At 46.0% G+C, this 16,927-nt stretch overlaps 1 protein-coding gene across 1 annotated transcript in view; it reads right to left on the reverse strand.

The window, feature by feature from the left end:
• The window catches only part of HYDIN (HYDIN axonemal central pair apparatus protein), a 1,819,717-nt gene that overhangs the window by 1,577,174 nt on the left and 225,616 nt on the right, over window positions 1-16,927 (reverse strand). The window contains exon 10 of the mRNA XM_029609235.1: window positions 4,759-4,858. Coding sequence (XP_029465095.1) covers window positions 4,759-4,858 — 100 coding nt within the window. The remainder of the gene's footprint in view (window positions 1-4,758; window positions 4,859-16,927) is intronic.

Below are 16,927 nucleotides of genomic sequence, written 5' to 3' on the forward strand. Positions count from 1 at the left end.
GCATTGACCAGATCATTACCTCCCCCACCCACAAGGCAGGACACATGCTTGACCTGATGTTCATCAACTCCGGTTTCCTTGCCTCTTCCACTCCTAACTGCTTCCCAGTCCCCTGGACCAACCACTACCTTATTAAAGGCTCTCCATCCACCAACGCCCCCAATACCACTCTACACCACCCACAGCACCACCATAATATCTAGGAAGCCCTGTCCCAGTGAGGATCTAGCTGCCACCCTCACGGCCTCCCTACCCAATCTAGCCTGCACTGATCCAGAAGCAGCATTAGCCGCCTGGAACAACATCACTGGTGACATAGCCAATAATCTCTGCCCCCTCTCCAAGCGAGTCATTAACCCCACATCCAAACCCACAAAGCCTTGGTACACCTTGGAGCTCAAGTCCCTTAAAAATATCCTCAGACAAAAAGAGCGTAAATGGCGCAAGGACCCAACCCCACAACAGGCCGCCAGTTTCAAAACAGCACTACACAGTTATAGACTCACTACCCTAAAACACAAACGAGACTTCTATGTGAAGAAAATACATGAATATAGATTCAACCCCAAAGTACTTTTTTCCTTTGTCTCTGGTCTTACAAAATCTACCCCACCCACCACCTCTATCGCCGATGCAATCTCCAAATGTGAGGAACTCGCTACTTACTTCCAGTGCAAAATCGCCTCCCTCCTCTCTAGATTCTCCCCCTCGACTAACCCCTCTCCCCCCTCCTTCCCCCCACCTCCTGCTTCCTCCCACCCTACAATGGATGCTCTCGACCTCACTTCATCCAAAGAAATTGAAAACATCCTCAAGAAACTTAAGCCTGCCACACACCCCAGTGACACTATCCCCCCCCCCCCCCAAAGCCCTCCTTGCAATCCCCAAATCCATAGCCAGTGCGTTAGCTGACATCATTAACTGTTCCCTCTCACACGGCTCTGTCCCTGACTCACTCAAGCATGCTGTAGTCAAGCCCCTCTTAAAGAAGCCCACCCTAGACCCAAAAGACCTGTCCAACTTCCGCCCCATTTCCAACCTCCCTCTCATAGCCAAGCTTAAGGAAAGGGTTGTCAATACTCAACTCATGGATTATCTTGAAAACCATGAGATCCTCCATGTATCTCAGTTCGGCTTTCGCAAGCATCTTAACACAGAATCACTACTCCTCACCCTTTATGACCACCTTCTCAGAGGCATGGGCCAAGGACACAACTACCTGCTTGCCCTCTTAGACATTTCCTCGGCCTTTGACACCATCAGCCACAACCTCCTCCTCGCCCGCCTAGAAAGCATAGGCATCTCTGGCCTTGCTCTAGCCTGGTTCAAATCCTACTTATCAAAAAGAAAATTCTCCGTTACAATAGGAGACTCCATCTCTGCCTCTCACCCCTTGCAACAGGGAGTCCCACAGGGCTCCTCACTCTCCTCCACCCTTTTCAACCTCTACATTACTCCGCTGTGCCATCTCCTCACTGATCTCAAACTAAAGTTCTTCCTTTATGCCAATGTTCAGATCATTATACCAATCCACATCTCGATCTCTGACGTGCTAAACCACTGGGAAAGCTGCTTGGCATCCATCAACACCCTGCTAACCAACCTCCAACTGGCACTCAATACCAATAAAACCGAACTCCTGCTAATCTCCTCCCACTCTCCTCCCCCCCACCCACTTTCAAACGACCCAAAATTTGGCACCATCACAGCCCAATCATTCGTTAGAGATCTTGGTGTCATCTTCGACCAACAATTAAACATGAAGAGATATGTTAGCTCCATACTCAAAGACGGCTTTTTCAAGCTTAAAGTCTTAAAAAAACTGAAACCCTTACTATACCCCCAAGATTTCCGCACAGTGATACAAGCTACTATTCCCACCAAACTAGACTACTGTAACGCACTCTTCCTTGGGCTCCCTTATGCTACAATAAAGCCATTACAGATGCTGCAAAACGCAACAGCACGATTACTCTCAAATACCAACAAAGGTGATCACATCACTCCCATCCTTAAAGAGCTGCACTGGCTCCCGATCCTCTCCCACATTCACTACAAAACACTAACCATTGTACACAAATCCCTCCATGTTTATAATTCAAACTGGCTCGACCTGCCTTTTACCCCATACCAATCATCAAGACCCATCAGAACTACCAATAAAGGCAACCTTGTTGTACCCACACTTAAAACTGCCCACCTCTCCTCAACACGGGACCGTGCCTTATCAATTGCTGGACCATCCCTAGGGAATACTCTTCCCCCAATCCTGCGCCTTGAACCATGCCCCATTAAATGTAAGAAGAAATTAAAAACCTGGTTATTCAAACGTGCCTACCCAGAATAAGACCTTGTTTACTTGTGCCCCCCCCTGGTCTGCTGCCCCAAGATACTGCACATTAAGCCTCTACTTAAGTCTCTACTGAGTTACCTCTTGTTGTTTTAACTATTTCTTCCATGCTGTTCTCAAGTTATCCCCCCTCCTAGTTACGCTCCCTTGTTATCATGTAATTTCAGTTCTGCTGTTTAATTGTGAATCAGTATGATGTCCCTACTAATACCGGTATATAAAAGATGTTAAGTAAATAAATAAATAAATACATACATACATATCTCAAGCCAAAGACAATACACTAACCAGTGAATGTTCTTCTATATCTCAAGAAGAAGATGATACAACTCCTAGTGAACTATTTTCTATATCTAAAGACTCACTTATCAATACAGAAGACGAATTAGAACTCAAAGTCACAGAGATTCTGGATGTTCGTAAAAGAGGCAAGACTTTTGAATACCTTCTAAAGTGGGAAGGTTTCGGCCCCGAAGTGATCTCTTGGAAGGCTCAGACCAATATCCTGGACAAAGAGATGCTTTGTCAGTTCCACCTCGCGCATCCTTCAAAACCTAAGCCTGGTACCCGAAGAGGAAATCGCCCTTTGAAGGGTGGTACTGTTGTGTCTGTCGGTTCCCGACGCCCTCTCTCCGCCCTCCTTACCTCTTTGGCGCCTCCCTCTTCGTCCGCGGGAAGATTGGCTGCCGCGGCGTCCTGTTGCCGAAGTCCTCCGGCATCCCCGGACTGGCTAGATGCTGCAACCCACCATGCTTCCTGGAGGCCTAGGGGCGCGCGCACGGCGCGGCCCAAACTGAAGTACCAGCGATGGTGCGAACCTCAGGGGCGTCTCCCTGAGATGACGTCACCCGCGACGGATATATAAGGTCTTAGAATTTGCTAACAGATTGAGTTAGCAAGGATTGGGTACGGGTTCGGGTTACTCTAACTAAGCTACTCTGCCTCCTCGGACTTACTAGGGGTACCCGCTCCTCGGGGACCTCGCTCTCTCCTTTGTTTTTCAGGTGACAGTCTGGAACCGGTACTCGCTCCTCGAGGGCCCTCGCTCCATATTCTCTTCTGCCTGGAAGTCATCACTGCCAACTACATCAGTGAGTTACCATCGCTCTCTCAGAGCTTTCCCTGGAACCAGGTACTCGCTCCTTGAGGGCCTATACATTCCAGCTCCTGGGCTTCTATGAGACATTGTGTGAGTGTTACCATCAGGTTCTTTCCATGAACTCTGCATACTCTGCCTACTCACTATCTCAGTTTCTCTACAGCTCAGCCTCCAGGGATCACTGTTCCAGTATCTGAGGGACTAAAGCCCAGCCGGGCATTCCAGCTCACTACTGCCACCTCTGGTGGTTCAGTATACTGTCTAATAAAAGAGCTAGTGTGTGTCTGTCTCCTAACTCTGAGCCTGACCGGTGGTCCCTCTCGGGATCTTCCCCTGGGGGCGTGGTCATCTGCCACCGGACCAAGGATCCACCCATAACTCTCCTAAATAACATCAACACAAATTTTCCATGAAACTGTATGCGCGTGCTTTTAAAATACAAAATTATGCACATAACTTCAGCCGAAGGAATGCCTCTACTCATTCTGGATAAAATTATGCATGAACATCACATATGTGCATAGGTTTACCTGCATTTTAGGTGATAATTTTACATAAGCATTTACATTTCTGCAGGTAAAACACTGTTTTACTGGCGGAATTGCTTTTTCAAAATTGCCCTTAGGGAGGGTAATTTTCAAAGAGACTATTGTGAGTAAAAAAAATGCTTTACCTACATAAATGGTCATTTTGATAATTGCCAACCAATAGGCAGGTGAACTTATGCATATATGTCATGTTTATGAGTATGTTTATCCAGACTGAGCAGAGGCATTCCTGGGGGTGGAGCTGGGTAGAGGTAACCATGCATTTTAGCACAGCTTAGGTGTGCATATTTACACCTGCTAGAGAGCAGATGTAAATGTCCATGTGGACATTTATGTGTATACTATTAAATATTTAGAGCACATGCATAAATGATTTCCCTACTCCAGCTTCACAATTGAGAATGCCTTTTTACAGTGTGCAAAGAAAGTACGTACCAAATTGCTTCCATGCATACTTTTCCGCATTCCCAGTGAGCAATTTTCAAAAGCCCACTTACATGCATAAATGCTTTGGAAAATTATCTGCTTGGATTTTAAAAAGCATGCATGTAAATTCCCACAAAAACTTTCCCTGCATAAAGTAATAAGTGAAACCTTGTGTAGGAAGTTTTCATGGGATAATTTTCAAAGCAAAGTGGTGTGTAAGTTTCCTTTGAAAACTGGTGTAACTTAGTTATATAACAGCCCGCATACATTAATGTGGGCTTTTATGAAATTACCCCCATTATGTGTGCTTGTGCTACTGCTGAACAATGTCTTACCTGTGATATCACAGAAGATTGTGCTTTGATATGTCCTTGCCAATAGGGGTTTGAAGATGACATTAACTTCACATGTAGAATTTGGCCAAATGTCTCCTTCCTTTGAAAAATGAATTTTAAAAGAAACTGTTAGTTTTTACAGTACAGAGAAAATTTACTCTGAAAGAAAGACATTTGTTACCTTATCTCCATTAAGGCCATATTTGCAACTAGGATCTTTGGATTTGAATTTTTGAATATGCAGCCTTCTGATTCCAAACAAAAGTAATAGAAAATAAATCCACACAAAAGGAAAATTAGTTCTTACCTGATAATTTTCGTTCCTGTAGTACCAAGGATCAATCCAGACAGTAGGGGTATGTCTCCCTTCCAGCAGGTGGAGTCAGAGGTCAAAGTTCTAAGCACCTCCCATATCCCAGGGTGCCTCCTGCGATCCTCCAGTATTTTGAATAACAAAGCAGAAACTCATGAATAAGGATAATCAATGGCTAGATCAACTATATATATGAATAGAACAAATACATAACCTGAAAAAAATAACGTAACAATATTCAGAGCTTCTTAAATCACTGCATAGGAAAATATAAAAAGGAAATCAAAATAAGAAATTAACAGTATTTAATAGCGAACTCTCCGGAAAAAAACTGGGCGGGCGTCTGGACTGATCCTTGGTACTACAGGAACGAAAATTATCAGGTAAGAACTAATTTTCCTTTCCCTGTACGTACCAGGATCAGTCCAGACAGTAGGGATGTACCAAAGCTGCCCTAAATGGGGTGGGATCCGGACAGTCCCGCCTTCAGCACACTACTGCCGAAAGAGTCGACGTCTGGAGCGCGAACGTCCAAACGATAATGTTTGGCAAAAGTGTGCAAAGATTTGCAGGTCGCCGCTCTACAAATTTCTTTAAGTGAAACACAATGACTCTCGGCCCAAGACGCCGCCTGAGAGCGTATCGAATGTGCCTTGAGACCATCAAGAACTGGACAACCGTTACAAATGTATGCCGAAGCAATGGCTTCCTTCAACCACCGTGCAATGGTAGCCTTAGAAGCCTGATAGCCCTTCTTAGGACCGCTCCATAGAACAAAAAGGTGGTCAGAAAGACGAAAGACATTAGTGATCTCTAAATAACGTAAAAGCACTCGGCGGACATCAAGTCTTTTTAAGTCTCGTGATTGAGAAGAAGATTTATCCAAATCTGGGAAGGCTGGCAATTCAACAGATTGATTGAGATGAAAAGAGGAAACCACTTTGGGTAAAAAGGATGGTACTGTGCGCAATGATATACCTGAATCTGAAATTCTCAAGAAAGGCTCACGGCAAGACAATGCCTGAATTTCTGAAATGCGTCTTGCAGAACAAATTGATACGAGAAACAATGCCTTGAGCGTTAAGTCCTTCAAAGTTATTTGCTTAAGGGGTTCAAAAGGAGGAGCACAAAGACTACAAAGAACCAAATTCAGATTCCATGATGGACAGATAGCCCGGATTGGTGGTTTCAAATGTTTGGCTCCTTTGCGAAAACGGACAACATCCTGATGTATAGCAATAGACACACCATTCTCCTTACCTCGTAAACAGCCTATTGCCGCAACTTGAACGCGGAGCGAATTATAAGCCAGACCCTTTTTTAAACCGTCTTGTAAAAAAGCCAAAATGTCTACAACTGTAGCTCTGCGCGAAGACAACCCGGACTTACTACACCAAGCATCAAATACCTTCCATACTCTAACATAGGTGAGAGAAGTAGAAGGTTTTCTCGAACTAAGCATGGTGGTGATAACTGAGTCTGGATAGCCTTTCTTTTTTAATTGCCTGCTTTCATAAGCCAGGCCGCTAGACAAAAGCGAAACGCCTGGTCGAAATATACTGGACCCTGTCGAAGGAGGTTGTTGAGGTGGCCTAGGCAGACTGGACCGTCGATTGCTAAGTTGATGAGATCCGCATACCATGGTCTGCGAGGCCATTCTGGAGTGACGAGAATCACCGGACCTTCGTGGGATTCTAATCGTCTCACGACTTTTCCTATTAGTGGCCATGGGGGAAACACATAAAGAAGGATGTCTTTGGGCCAAGGTAGAAGCAAGGCATCCACCCCTTCCGCTCCATGTTCTCTCCTTCGACTGTAGAACCAAGCCGCTTTCGTATTGACACGTATTGACTCGTATTGATCTAACCTGGGTGTCCCCCACCTTTGAATGAGAATGTTCATTGCCTCCCAGGAAAGTTCCCACTCTCCGGGATCTAGATACTGACGATTGAGGAAGTCTGCTTGAACATTGTCTACTCCTGCTATGTGCGATGCCGCTAGACGGCGTAGATGAGATTCGGCCCAGGTCATTAGCATGTCTGTTTCTATGGCGACGGAGTGACTTTTTGTGCCGCCTTGCCTGTTGATGTACGCTACCGTCGTGGCATTGTCGGAGAGAACCCTCACCGACTGATGTTGAATAAGTGGTAGAAATCTGCGGAGTGCTAGTCGTACCGCTCTGGTTTCCAAACGATTGATAGGCCACGTGGCTTGTGAAGCTGTCCACCGACCTTGTGTCGAATGTGACTGGCATACAGCTCCCCAATCGAAAAGGCTGGCATCCGTTGTCACTAATATCCACTGAGGAGGCTCTAGGTCCATTCCTTCCTGCAAGTGATGCGGTTTAAACTAGACCGAACCGGCTCCAGAAGGGGTAGAGGAAGATGAAACTCCTCTGACTTGGGGTCCCACCTGGAAAGCAACACCCTTTGCAAAGGTCTTAGATGTGCAAAAGCCCAGGGGACCATGTCCAGAGTAGATGCCATAGAACCAAGAACCTGTAGATAATCCCATACTGTGGGTAAATTTAGATCCAAAAGCCAACAGACTTGAGACATCAATTTGATCATCCGGTCCTGTGGAAGAAAAACCTTTCCCACAGCCGTATCGAATCGAGCACCCAGAAACTGCAAAACTTGCGTCAGGACTAGATGACTTTTCTTGAAGTTGACTACCCAACCAAGCATATGAAGAAGATGCAGAACCTTTTGGATCGCTAGTTCGCAAAGAGTCTTTGACTTCGATCAAATGAGCCAATCGTCGAGATAGGGATGAACCAATATCCCTTCTCGTCTGAGTGCTGCTGCAACTACCACCATTACCTTGGTAAACACTCGAGGCGCAGTTGCTAGACCGAATGGAAGAGCCCGAAACTGATAGTGTTCGCCCAATACCATGGAACGAAGATATCTCTGGTGGGATTCTTGAATTGGTATATGTAGATAAGCTTCTGACAGATCTAAAGAAGCCAAAAATTTGTTTTTGTGGACGGCCGCAATGACTGATCTCAAGGTCTCTATACGGAAACGAGGAACCCGAAGTGACTTGTTTACTTCCTTCAAATCTAATATTGGACGAAATGTTCCTTCTTTTTTGGAAACAATGAAATAAATGGAGTAACGACCGGTTCGATATTGGGACAGAGGAACCGGAACAATAGCTCCTAGATCCTGCAACCAATGTAAGGTTTGACGAACAAGTTGCTGCTTTAGAAGAGAACCGCTTGGAGATACTAGAAACAGATCCTTTAATGGGCGTGCAAAATCCAAAGCGTAGCCTTGTTTTATAATATTGAGGACCCAATTGTCTGAGGTAATTTTGACCCATTCCCTGTGAAAATGTGAGAGACGTCCTCCTATTTCTGGCACCAAGGAATGGGCCAGCGCACCTTCATTGTGGAGATTTGGAGGATGGAAAAGTTTGGGAGCTGTTAGAACGGAGAGGCCATCTCCCACGAAAGGAATGGGCCCAAACCTGAGCCCTTGAAAGCTGTTGACATGTAGAAAAAGATGGAATTCTACCAGTACGGAATCTTCTCTGGCCCCGAAAACGGCCTCTAAAGGAATTGAACGAACAATAGGAACGAGGTTTAACCTCTGGTAATTTATAAACTTTATTATCTCCCAAATCTTTAATGAGCTGCTCTAACTCTTTCCCAAACAGTAATGATCCTTTAAATGGAAAAGAGCCCAAGCGAGATTTGGAAGTTACATCAGCTGCCCAATGACGAAGCCAAAGAAGCCTCCTTGCAGAAACTGCAGAAGCCATAGTACGAGACGAAGTATGTAACAAGTCATATAAAGCATCAGCAGTGTATGCTACTGCTGATTCTAAACGATTGGCTTGTTCAAGTTCTGCTGACGGCAAATCCTGAGAGGTAAGTAACTGTTGGACCCACCGAAGAGTTGCCCTCTGCATTAGACTACTGCATATCGCCGCCCGAACACCTAAAGCGGATGCCTCAAAGATATGCTTAAGAAGAACCTCAAGTTTTCTATCCTGAAAATCCTTTAGAGCAGTGCCTCCAGTTACTGGAATTGTGGTGTGCTTAGCAATAGCAGAAACTGCAGAATCAACCTGAGGGACCTTTAACAAATCCAAAAATTCTTGTGGAAGTGGATAAAGTTTATCCATAGCTCTAGTAACCTTAAGACCAGCTTCTGGGAAATCCCATTCTCTAGTAAGCAACTGGAAAAGCTTAGGATGAAAAGGAAAGGATTGAGGTGGAGCCCTAATCCCTGCGAGAACAGGATCCCCAGGAGTGGAATCCGTTACTGGTTGTGGTGCTGGAATTGCCATTTCCTCTAGTACAAAAGGAATAAGAGGATCTAACTCCTCTTTGTGAAACAATCGCAGTACTTGAGGATCATCCCCTTCCACCAGCGCTGATCCCATAACCTCTTCATCAATAATATCAGCTGATGATCCCAGAAGTGGGTCTTGTAAGTCAGGATCCTGACTCATATTAATTAAATGTGACATAGGTTCCTCTGCATGCTTAGGAATCTTAGCAGAGGGTGGCTGATTAACTTCTGTATCTGCTGTAGCCTCCAAATATGCCTTATGCATAAGCAACATAAATTGTGATGAAAATGGCTGCTTTAATACCACCCCCGGGGGTAAAGAAGGTTGAATATTATCATTTTCATTCAAACTAGAGTGCTCTGGGGCTAAAATAGGAGGTGATAAACATTCAATGTGCTCAGATCGCCCTTCGCCGCCAGAAACGCAGCGAAAGCACAGACTGTCTCTGGAGAGCCGTGCTGCAGACTCTCCACAGGCAGAACAGCGACAACCACGTGGCATAACAAAAAAAAAAAAATTAATAAGCAGCTCTGAAAAAAAGAAAGGCTTGAAATAAATTTGTCTTGTGTCCTTCCCAATATTAAAATTTGCCTTGAACTTAACAGTTTTTGGTTTTTTTTTTAAACTGCTATACAGTTAATGGAGCTTTCTCTTCAGGGGAATGAAACCTCCCTGGAAATCAACAAAAAATCTCTAAGCTCCCTTCAGAGGCATATAAACTTCTCTGGCACTGAAAGGGGGAGGGACCGGCCCACCGGTAAATCCCCTCTTTGCCCGGGAATAATTAAAGTCTTCCAGGTGTCAAGGACAACGGACACAGCATCAAATTAATTCTAAATTTTTTTTTTTTTTAAACATAAGAAGATCTAGTCAAAGATCAGCCAGGGACAAAAAACTCCCTTCACTACAAATAAAGGTAAATTTACTCAGCTGACCAAAGAAACAGGACCGCAGGGGATGTCTTCCTTCACCTGCTGGAGTCAGAGGAATACTGTAGGATCGCAGGAGGCACTCTGGGATATGGGAGGTGCTTAGAACTTTGACCTCTGACTCCACCTGCTGGAAGGGAGACATAACCCTACTGTCTGGACTGATCCTGGTACGTACAGGGAACTGCATTTAACTACTGTAAGTTTCACAAACACACATATCCCATTCACTCTTAAATGTGCCTATACCTTCCCACAGTGTCCTTTTTCCAGTAAAAATGGCACTTTAAAAAGACTCTGTCAAAGAGTAACAGCTCTGAGCTCCTTCTCTGAGCTGTGCCCCACCTCTCTCTACACCTGCTACTCCTCTCTCCAAAAGGTGGGGGCTGCTTTTGCAAACATGGAAGTAAAATCTCAGCAGTTCTGTCCCTCCCTCTAACTGAAGAGAGGAGGAAGAGCTCTTGCAGCTGCCTGGACATCTCCCCCATGCAGTAACATATTCAAAGAAAAATGAAAAAGAATGCCACATCCCAGCAATGCTTTTTTTTTCCCAGCCCCGGGACTCAGGTCAGTAAAAAGAATTCTTTATCACCTTATTTTCATATTTTAACCTCTGGTTACACCAGTGCTCCTGCTCCAAACGTTTTCTCCTAGCTCCTGTCCAACTCCTGGGCTCCACCATCATGCCTCGGGCCTAGCCTCTTCAGGTATGCATCTCCTATCCAGGGCAGCCTCTGATAGCCAAGTCCTGATAACCCTGACATGTCTCTGATAAGGTGGAATAGGAAATTTGAATGAAGCTCAGAGTAAAATCTCTAAGACTGGTTCCATTATTGATACAGGTGGACGAGTGGATGGAATCTTCTTCATATAATTAAGCAGAAACTTAAAACCACAATTTCAAACGAGTGATGCTGAGGAACTGGAAGTTAAAGATTTACTGAAGAAGTATCTGATTCTGGTACTAAGATAGAAGGTGTTTATTTTTCCATAAAGGGTTTGGGAATGACCTGTCTGTTACAAGGAGTTGTATCTGTGCTAAAAGCTATCAGTGCTGTAATCGTCGGTGCCAACAATGTGGATGACGCCGACATTCCCAATTTCTGTGATGCTGATTTGAAGTGCTAGAGGTGAATGATGTTGTGTCCTTCCTCTGCACTGGTTCAGCCAATGTGGATCATGCTAATGCATATGGTATCAATTTTTAAATATCTGAGGTAGATGAAGCCATTTTAGTTTTTTGCCCCAGTGGAGTCTCAGCGCAGTGCTTTTTGTTGAAAGATGGCGCAGACAGGGATCTCCTTTTACCCCATCTGCTTTCATCACACAAGAGAAGTTGCAGTACCATTTTTTAGGAGATGCTGACTAATTTTGTTTGTTTTGAGGAGACTCAAAAAGAATAACAGAAAGAAAAATTAAAAAAAATATAAAGAAAGAATAACTCATAATTTAGAGGAAAAACCCCCCCCAAAAATATAGACAGCATCATCCTTTCACTTCTGTAGAAGAAAAACAACTGAGAAGACTCATATAATGGTAGCTGTATGGGAATACTTATGCATAGCTCAGAAAGACTTCTGGGTCTTTCTGAGCTCTGATAGAGGATGTTTTGTTTCAGCACCATATGATTGCAGTCATCCACTTGGGTAGCAGAATTTGTGCCTGCTTGCCCACGGAGAAAGTGGTTTGCCAAAAAGGTCCCACAAAGAGTTGATGATAGAGAAGTCTCAAACTTGTATTCTAGGTCTTTTCTTGGGCATAGCCTAAGCATGGTATAAGCACAAAGGATCCCTAGTTGCAAACAAGTAAAGGGAAAGCCAGAGATCAGCTCAGATCTATGGTATTGCACCAGAAAGTAAAGTGGACAGACTGGATGGGGCTTATGTTCCCTATCTGTTATTGTATTCTATGTTTCTAAGTTCTAACCACTAGACTACACAATAACAGAGGATGATGGAAGAAAAAGACAAATTAGCCCATCCAGTTTGCCCAGTTATTCCTATCCATGCTGCAAGGATACATCCCAGTTAACAACCATAGAATTTAGACTGCAGGATCCAAGATGGCGTCCTAAGGAGAGGACGTGTTGAGAGCAGCTCCCCGACCTGAATTTTTCTTCTTGAAACAGAATGCTTCACACAAAGAGGAAGGGGAGAGTGAGGCTGGAATCCGCAGTCGCCGCCTCACCAAATCTCCTTCAACCTATGATCGAGGGCTTTTTCAACGCGGTAACTACTTCAACCCCAGAGAGGAGGTCCACAGAGGCGTCGGGTGGGGAGCGCGCCCAGACGCCATTGGACATATCGACATCATTAAGCCCTGGGGCGCCCGATACTCCCTCTCCCCTACCCACGACAAGAGCTCGGAACAGTCCTGGACCCGGTGGCCGGTGGGGCTAGCAGGAGCCCAGGCGGCAGCGGCTGTTTTCGGGCCAGGAGCCGTTGGAGTGGTGGCGTGCGTTGATGCTCAAGGAGAGCAGAGAGAATAGCGGGGATCCACTGTGCAGAGTCCGGTGGATGAGAGCACGGCCATGATTGCTATCGGTGGGGGAGAGGAACCGGTGGACGAAATTCAGAGAATTTTGGAGGTCTGCCGGATTCAGGAGGTAAGCCCAGATCTCAGTCTCAAGTTAACAAGACCGCAAGAAATTACTTTAGATATTGTTTGGAATGCCCTAGTCGCCTTGGAGAAGGCAATTACAACTCTAACAGTGGCGGTAACTAATTTACAACAAAAAGATAATGAAACCAAACCAGTGTTGGATACTCAAGAGAAGAAAATCAAAGAAATTGAATCAAATGTAACTAAAGTTCAAGACATCCAAGTAAAATTAATACAAAGTGAGGCAAATACTTTGAATACATTGGAATTTCTGGAAAATTATCAGAAATACTTAAACTTGAGGATATAGCAAATGTTGCTTACCTGATGTAACAGGTGTTCTCACAGGACAGCAGGATGTTAGTCCTCACAAATGGGTGACATCGAGGATGGAGCCCACCACGGAAAACTTCTGTCAAAGTTTAACAGAACTTTGACTGGCCCCTACTGGGCATGCCCAGCAAGGCACTGACCCTGCAGCCAGCAGGGGTCTCCCTTCAGTCTGATTTTCAAAGCTACAGGCAGTGCCTAAAAAGTAAAAACAAAACGAACCCAACACCGCGGGGTGGCGGGCGGGTTTCGTGAGGACTAACATCCTGCTGTCCTGTGAGAACACCTGTTACATCAGGTAAGCAACATTTGCTTTCTCACAGGACAAGCAGGATGGTTGTCCTCACAAATGGGTGAGTACCGAGCTGAGGATGTCCTGACTTGCACCAAATGTACCCAACAGCGTGCAAGAGGCACAACAACTGGGGAGGAATTTGGTAAGGACATCCGCACCCTACCAGGAGGTGGAAGGGTGTTGGTACATTAAGTTGGAAAAAGGTTACGCAAGACAGATTGGCCGAAGATGGAGTCCTGTCTTCCAGCTTTGTCCAAACAATAATGGGCTGCAAAGGTATGGAGAGAACTCCAGGTTGCAGCTTTACAGATGTCAGGAAGCGGCACCGATCGAAGGTGTGCTACTGAAGTCGCCATGGCCCTCACAGAGTGTGCTTTTACACGGTCTTGAAAAGGAATGCCAGCTTGCTGATAGCAAAAAGAAATGCAGTCCGCCAACCAGGAGGAGAGAGCCTGCTTACCCACAGGTTGTCCTAACTTGTTAGGATGGAAGGAGACAAACAATTGAGTGCTCTTCCTGTGAGCAACTGTACGGTCTAGATAAAATGCTAGAGCTCGTTTACAGTCTAGGGTATGCAGAGTCTGTTCCCCAGAGTTGGAATGGGGCCTGGGAAAAAAGATAGGTAGGATGATGGATTGATTGATATGAAACTCCGAAACTACCTTAGGTAAAAATTTAGGGTGAGTGCGGAGTACTGCCCTGTCTTGCAGGAGTTTAGTGTAAGGCAGATAGGTGACTAAGGCCTGTAACTCACTAACTCTGCGAGCTGAAGTAATAGCCAACAGGAATAATACTTTCCATGTGAGATACTTCAAGTCACAGGAGTGTAGAGGTTCGAAAGGTGGTTTCATTAGACGACCAAGAACCAGATTAAGGTCCCAAGATGGGGCCGGAGGACGTAAAGGTGGCTTTAGATGGAGCAAGCCTTTAAGAAAGCGTGTCACCAGGGGTTGTACGGAAATAGGGACACCTTCTATACCCTTATGGAAGGCGGCAACCGCACTGACATGCATCCTAATGGAAGAGGTCTTTAGACCGGATTCTGATAGGTGCCATAAATAGTCCAAGAACTTAGAGATTGGACAGGAAAGGGGATCAAGGGACTGAGAAGTGCACCATGATGTGTACCTTTTCCATTTATATGAGTAGGATCTTCTGGTGGAGGGCTTTCGTGAAGCTATCAGGACACGAGAAACCGAATCCGAAAGGTTAAATGGCTGAAGGACTAACCTTTCAACATCCATGCCGTCAGGGACAAGGCTTGGAGGTTGGGATGGAGGAGGCATCCGTCGTTTTGAGTGAGCAGATGCGGATCCGTTCCCAGAGGGATGTGCCTGCGGATGGAGAGATCCTTGAGTATGGGAAACCACACTTGGCGTGGCCAGTGGGGTGCTATCAGGATCATGGTTCCTCCGTCCTGGCGAAGCTTCACGAGAGTCCTTGACAGAAGAGGAAGTGGAGGGAATGCATAAAGCAGACCTGTCGTCCACTTGAGGGAGAAGGCATCCCTCGGCTGAGAGTGTTGGCTCCGAATGAGAGAGCAGTAATCGTCCACTTTGTGGTTCTGAGGGGACGCAAAGAGGTCTATGCGGGGAAAACCCCACTTGTGAAACAGAGAGGTCACTACCAGAGGATCGAGTGACCACTCGTGTGGTTTGAAGACACGGCTTAGCTGGTCTGCCAATACATTGTCCACTCCCGGCAAGTAAGTGGCCCTGAGGTACATGGAATGGGAGAGGGCTTCTGCCCAGATCTGCGCAGCTTCCTGACACAGAAGGAAGGAGCCTGTGCCTCCCTGTTTGTTTATGTACCACATGGACACTTGGTTGTCCGTCTGGATTAAGATTATCTGATCCGATAGACGATCTTTGAAAGTTCTGAGCGCGTAGCGAATTGCTCGAAGTTCCAAGAAATTTATCTGGTGTTCGGCTTCTTCTGGCGACCATAACCCTTGGGTTTGTAAATCGTCCACATGGGCCCCCCAACCGATGTGGGAAGCATCGGTGGTTAGGATTACCTGTGGATCTGGTAGGAGAAAGGGTAAGCCCTGAAGGAGATTGACTTGAGTCGTCCACCAGGTTAAAGACAGGCGTAGCGCTTGTGTAACTGTGACGATGGAGGACAGAGGCTGAAAAGCCTGAATCCATTGGTGTCGCAGAGTCCATTGTGTTACTCTCATGGCTAGTCGGGTCAAGGGAGTGACTTGAACCGAGGATGCCATGTGTCCTAGGAGGATGAGGAATTGGCGAGCTGTGGCAGTGTGTTGCGACTGGAGCTGGCGAGCTAGGGACATGAGAGTTTGGACCCGTTGAAGTGGAAGGTAGGCTTTTGCCTGTAAGGTGTCCAAGTCTGCCCCAATGAAGGATAAGGTCTGAGATGGGACCAAGCAGGATTTCTCGTAATTGACAAGAAACCCTAAGGAAAGGAGTGAGTGAATTGTCAATTTTAGGGAGGATTGAGCAATCTGTTGGGTGGAGGCCCTGATTAGCCAATCGTCCAGGTAGGGGTAGACGTGGACACCTTCCTTCCTGAGGAATGCTGCTACCACTACGAGACATTTGGTAAAGACTCGTGGAGCAGATGCCAGGCCGAAAGGTAGTACCCGGTATTGATAATGGTCGTGGCCTATCAGAAAACGCAGATACTTGCGATGAGATTGTTGTATCGCAATGTGGGTATAAGCGTCCTTGAGGTCGAGAGAGCACAGCCAATCCCCCTTTTTCAACAGAGGGAGCAAGGCGCCCAGGGTTACCATCTTGAACTTTTCTTTTTGCAGATACTTGTTGAGGGCTCGAAGGTCCAGAATTGGACGTAGCCCTCCTGATTTCTTTGGTATTAGGAAGTATCTGGAGTAGAATCCTTTCCCTTGTTGACAAGGAGGGACGGGTTCTATAGCATTTGATTGTAGAAGAAGGAATACTTCTTGTTGTAATTGAGTCAAATGGCTGGTTAGACTCCATGCCTGAAGGGGCGGGGAGTCTGGTGGAAGTGTTATGAAGTTGAGGTGGTAACCCTGTGCGATAATTGCGAGCACCCACTGATCTGAGGTGATCTGTTTCCAACGGTGTAAAAAGTGGTACAGACGACCTCCCACAGGGATGTGTGGAAGAGGGAGTTGGTTTGTGCTCAGTACAGGGAAGTCAAAGGCCCGCCGCAGGCCCAGGAGGTGGGGCTACAGTAGGTCTTTGTTTTCTTGGCTGACGAGGCTGAGGCCTGTTAGAGGACCGTGCAGGACGAGCCCTAGTTGACGGAGGGTAGTAGCGACGTGGTCGAAAGAACGACTTCTTAGAGTCCTTCTTTTGCGGTTGCTTGGAGGTCACCTCAGGTGGGACAGATGAGAGTTGTTTCAACGTCTCATGGTGGTCTTTTAACTCCGCCACAATCTGCTGAATTTGC

Source organism: Rhinatrema bivittatum, chromosome 7, assembly GCF_901001135.1.
Source record: "Rhinatrema bivittatum chromosome 7, aRhiBiv1.1, whole genome shotgun sequence".
NCBI classification, from domain to species: Eukaryota; Metazoa; Chordata; class Amphibia; order Gymnophiona; family Rhinatrematidae; genus Rhinatrema; species Rhinatrema bivittatum.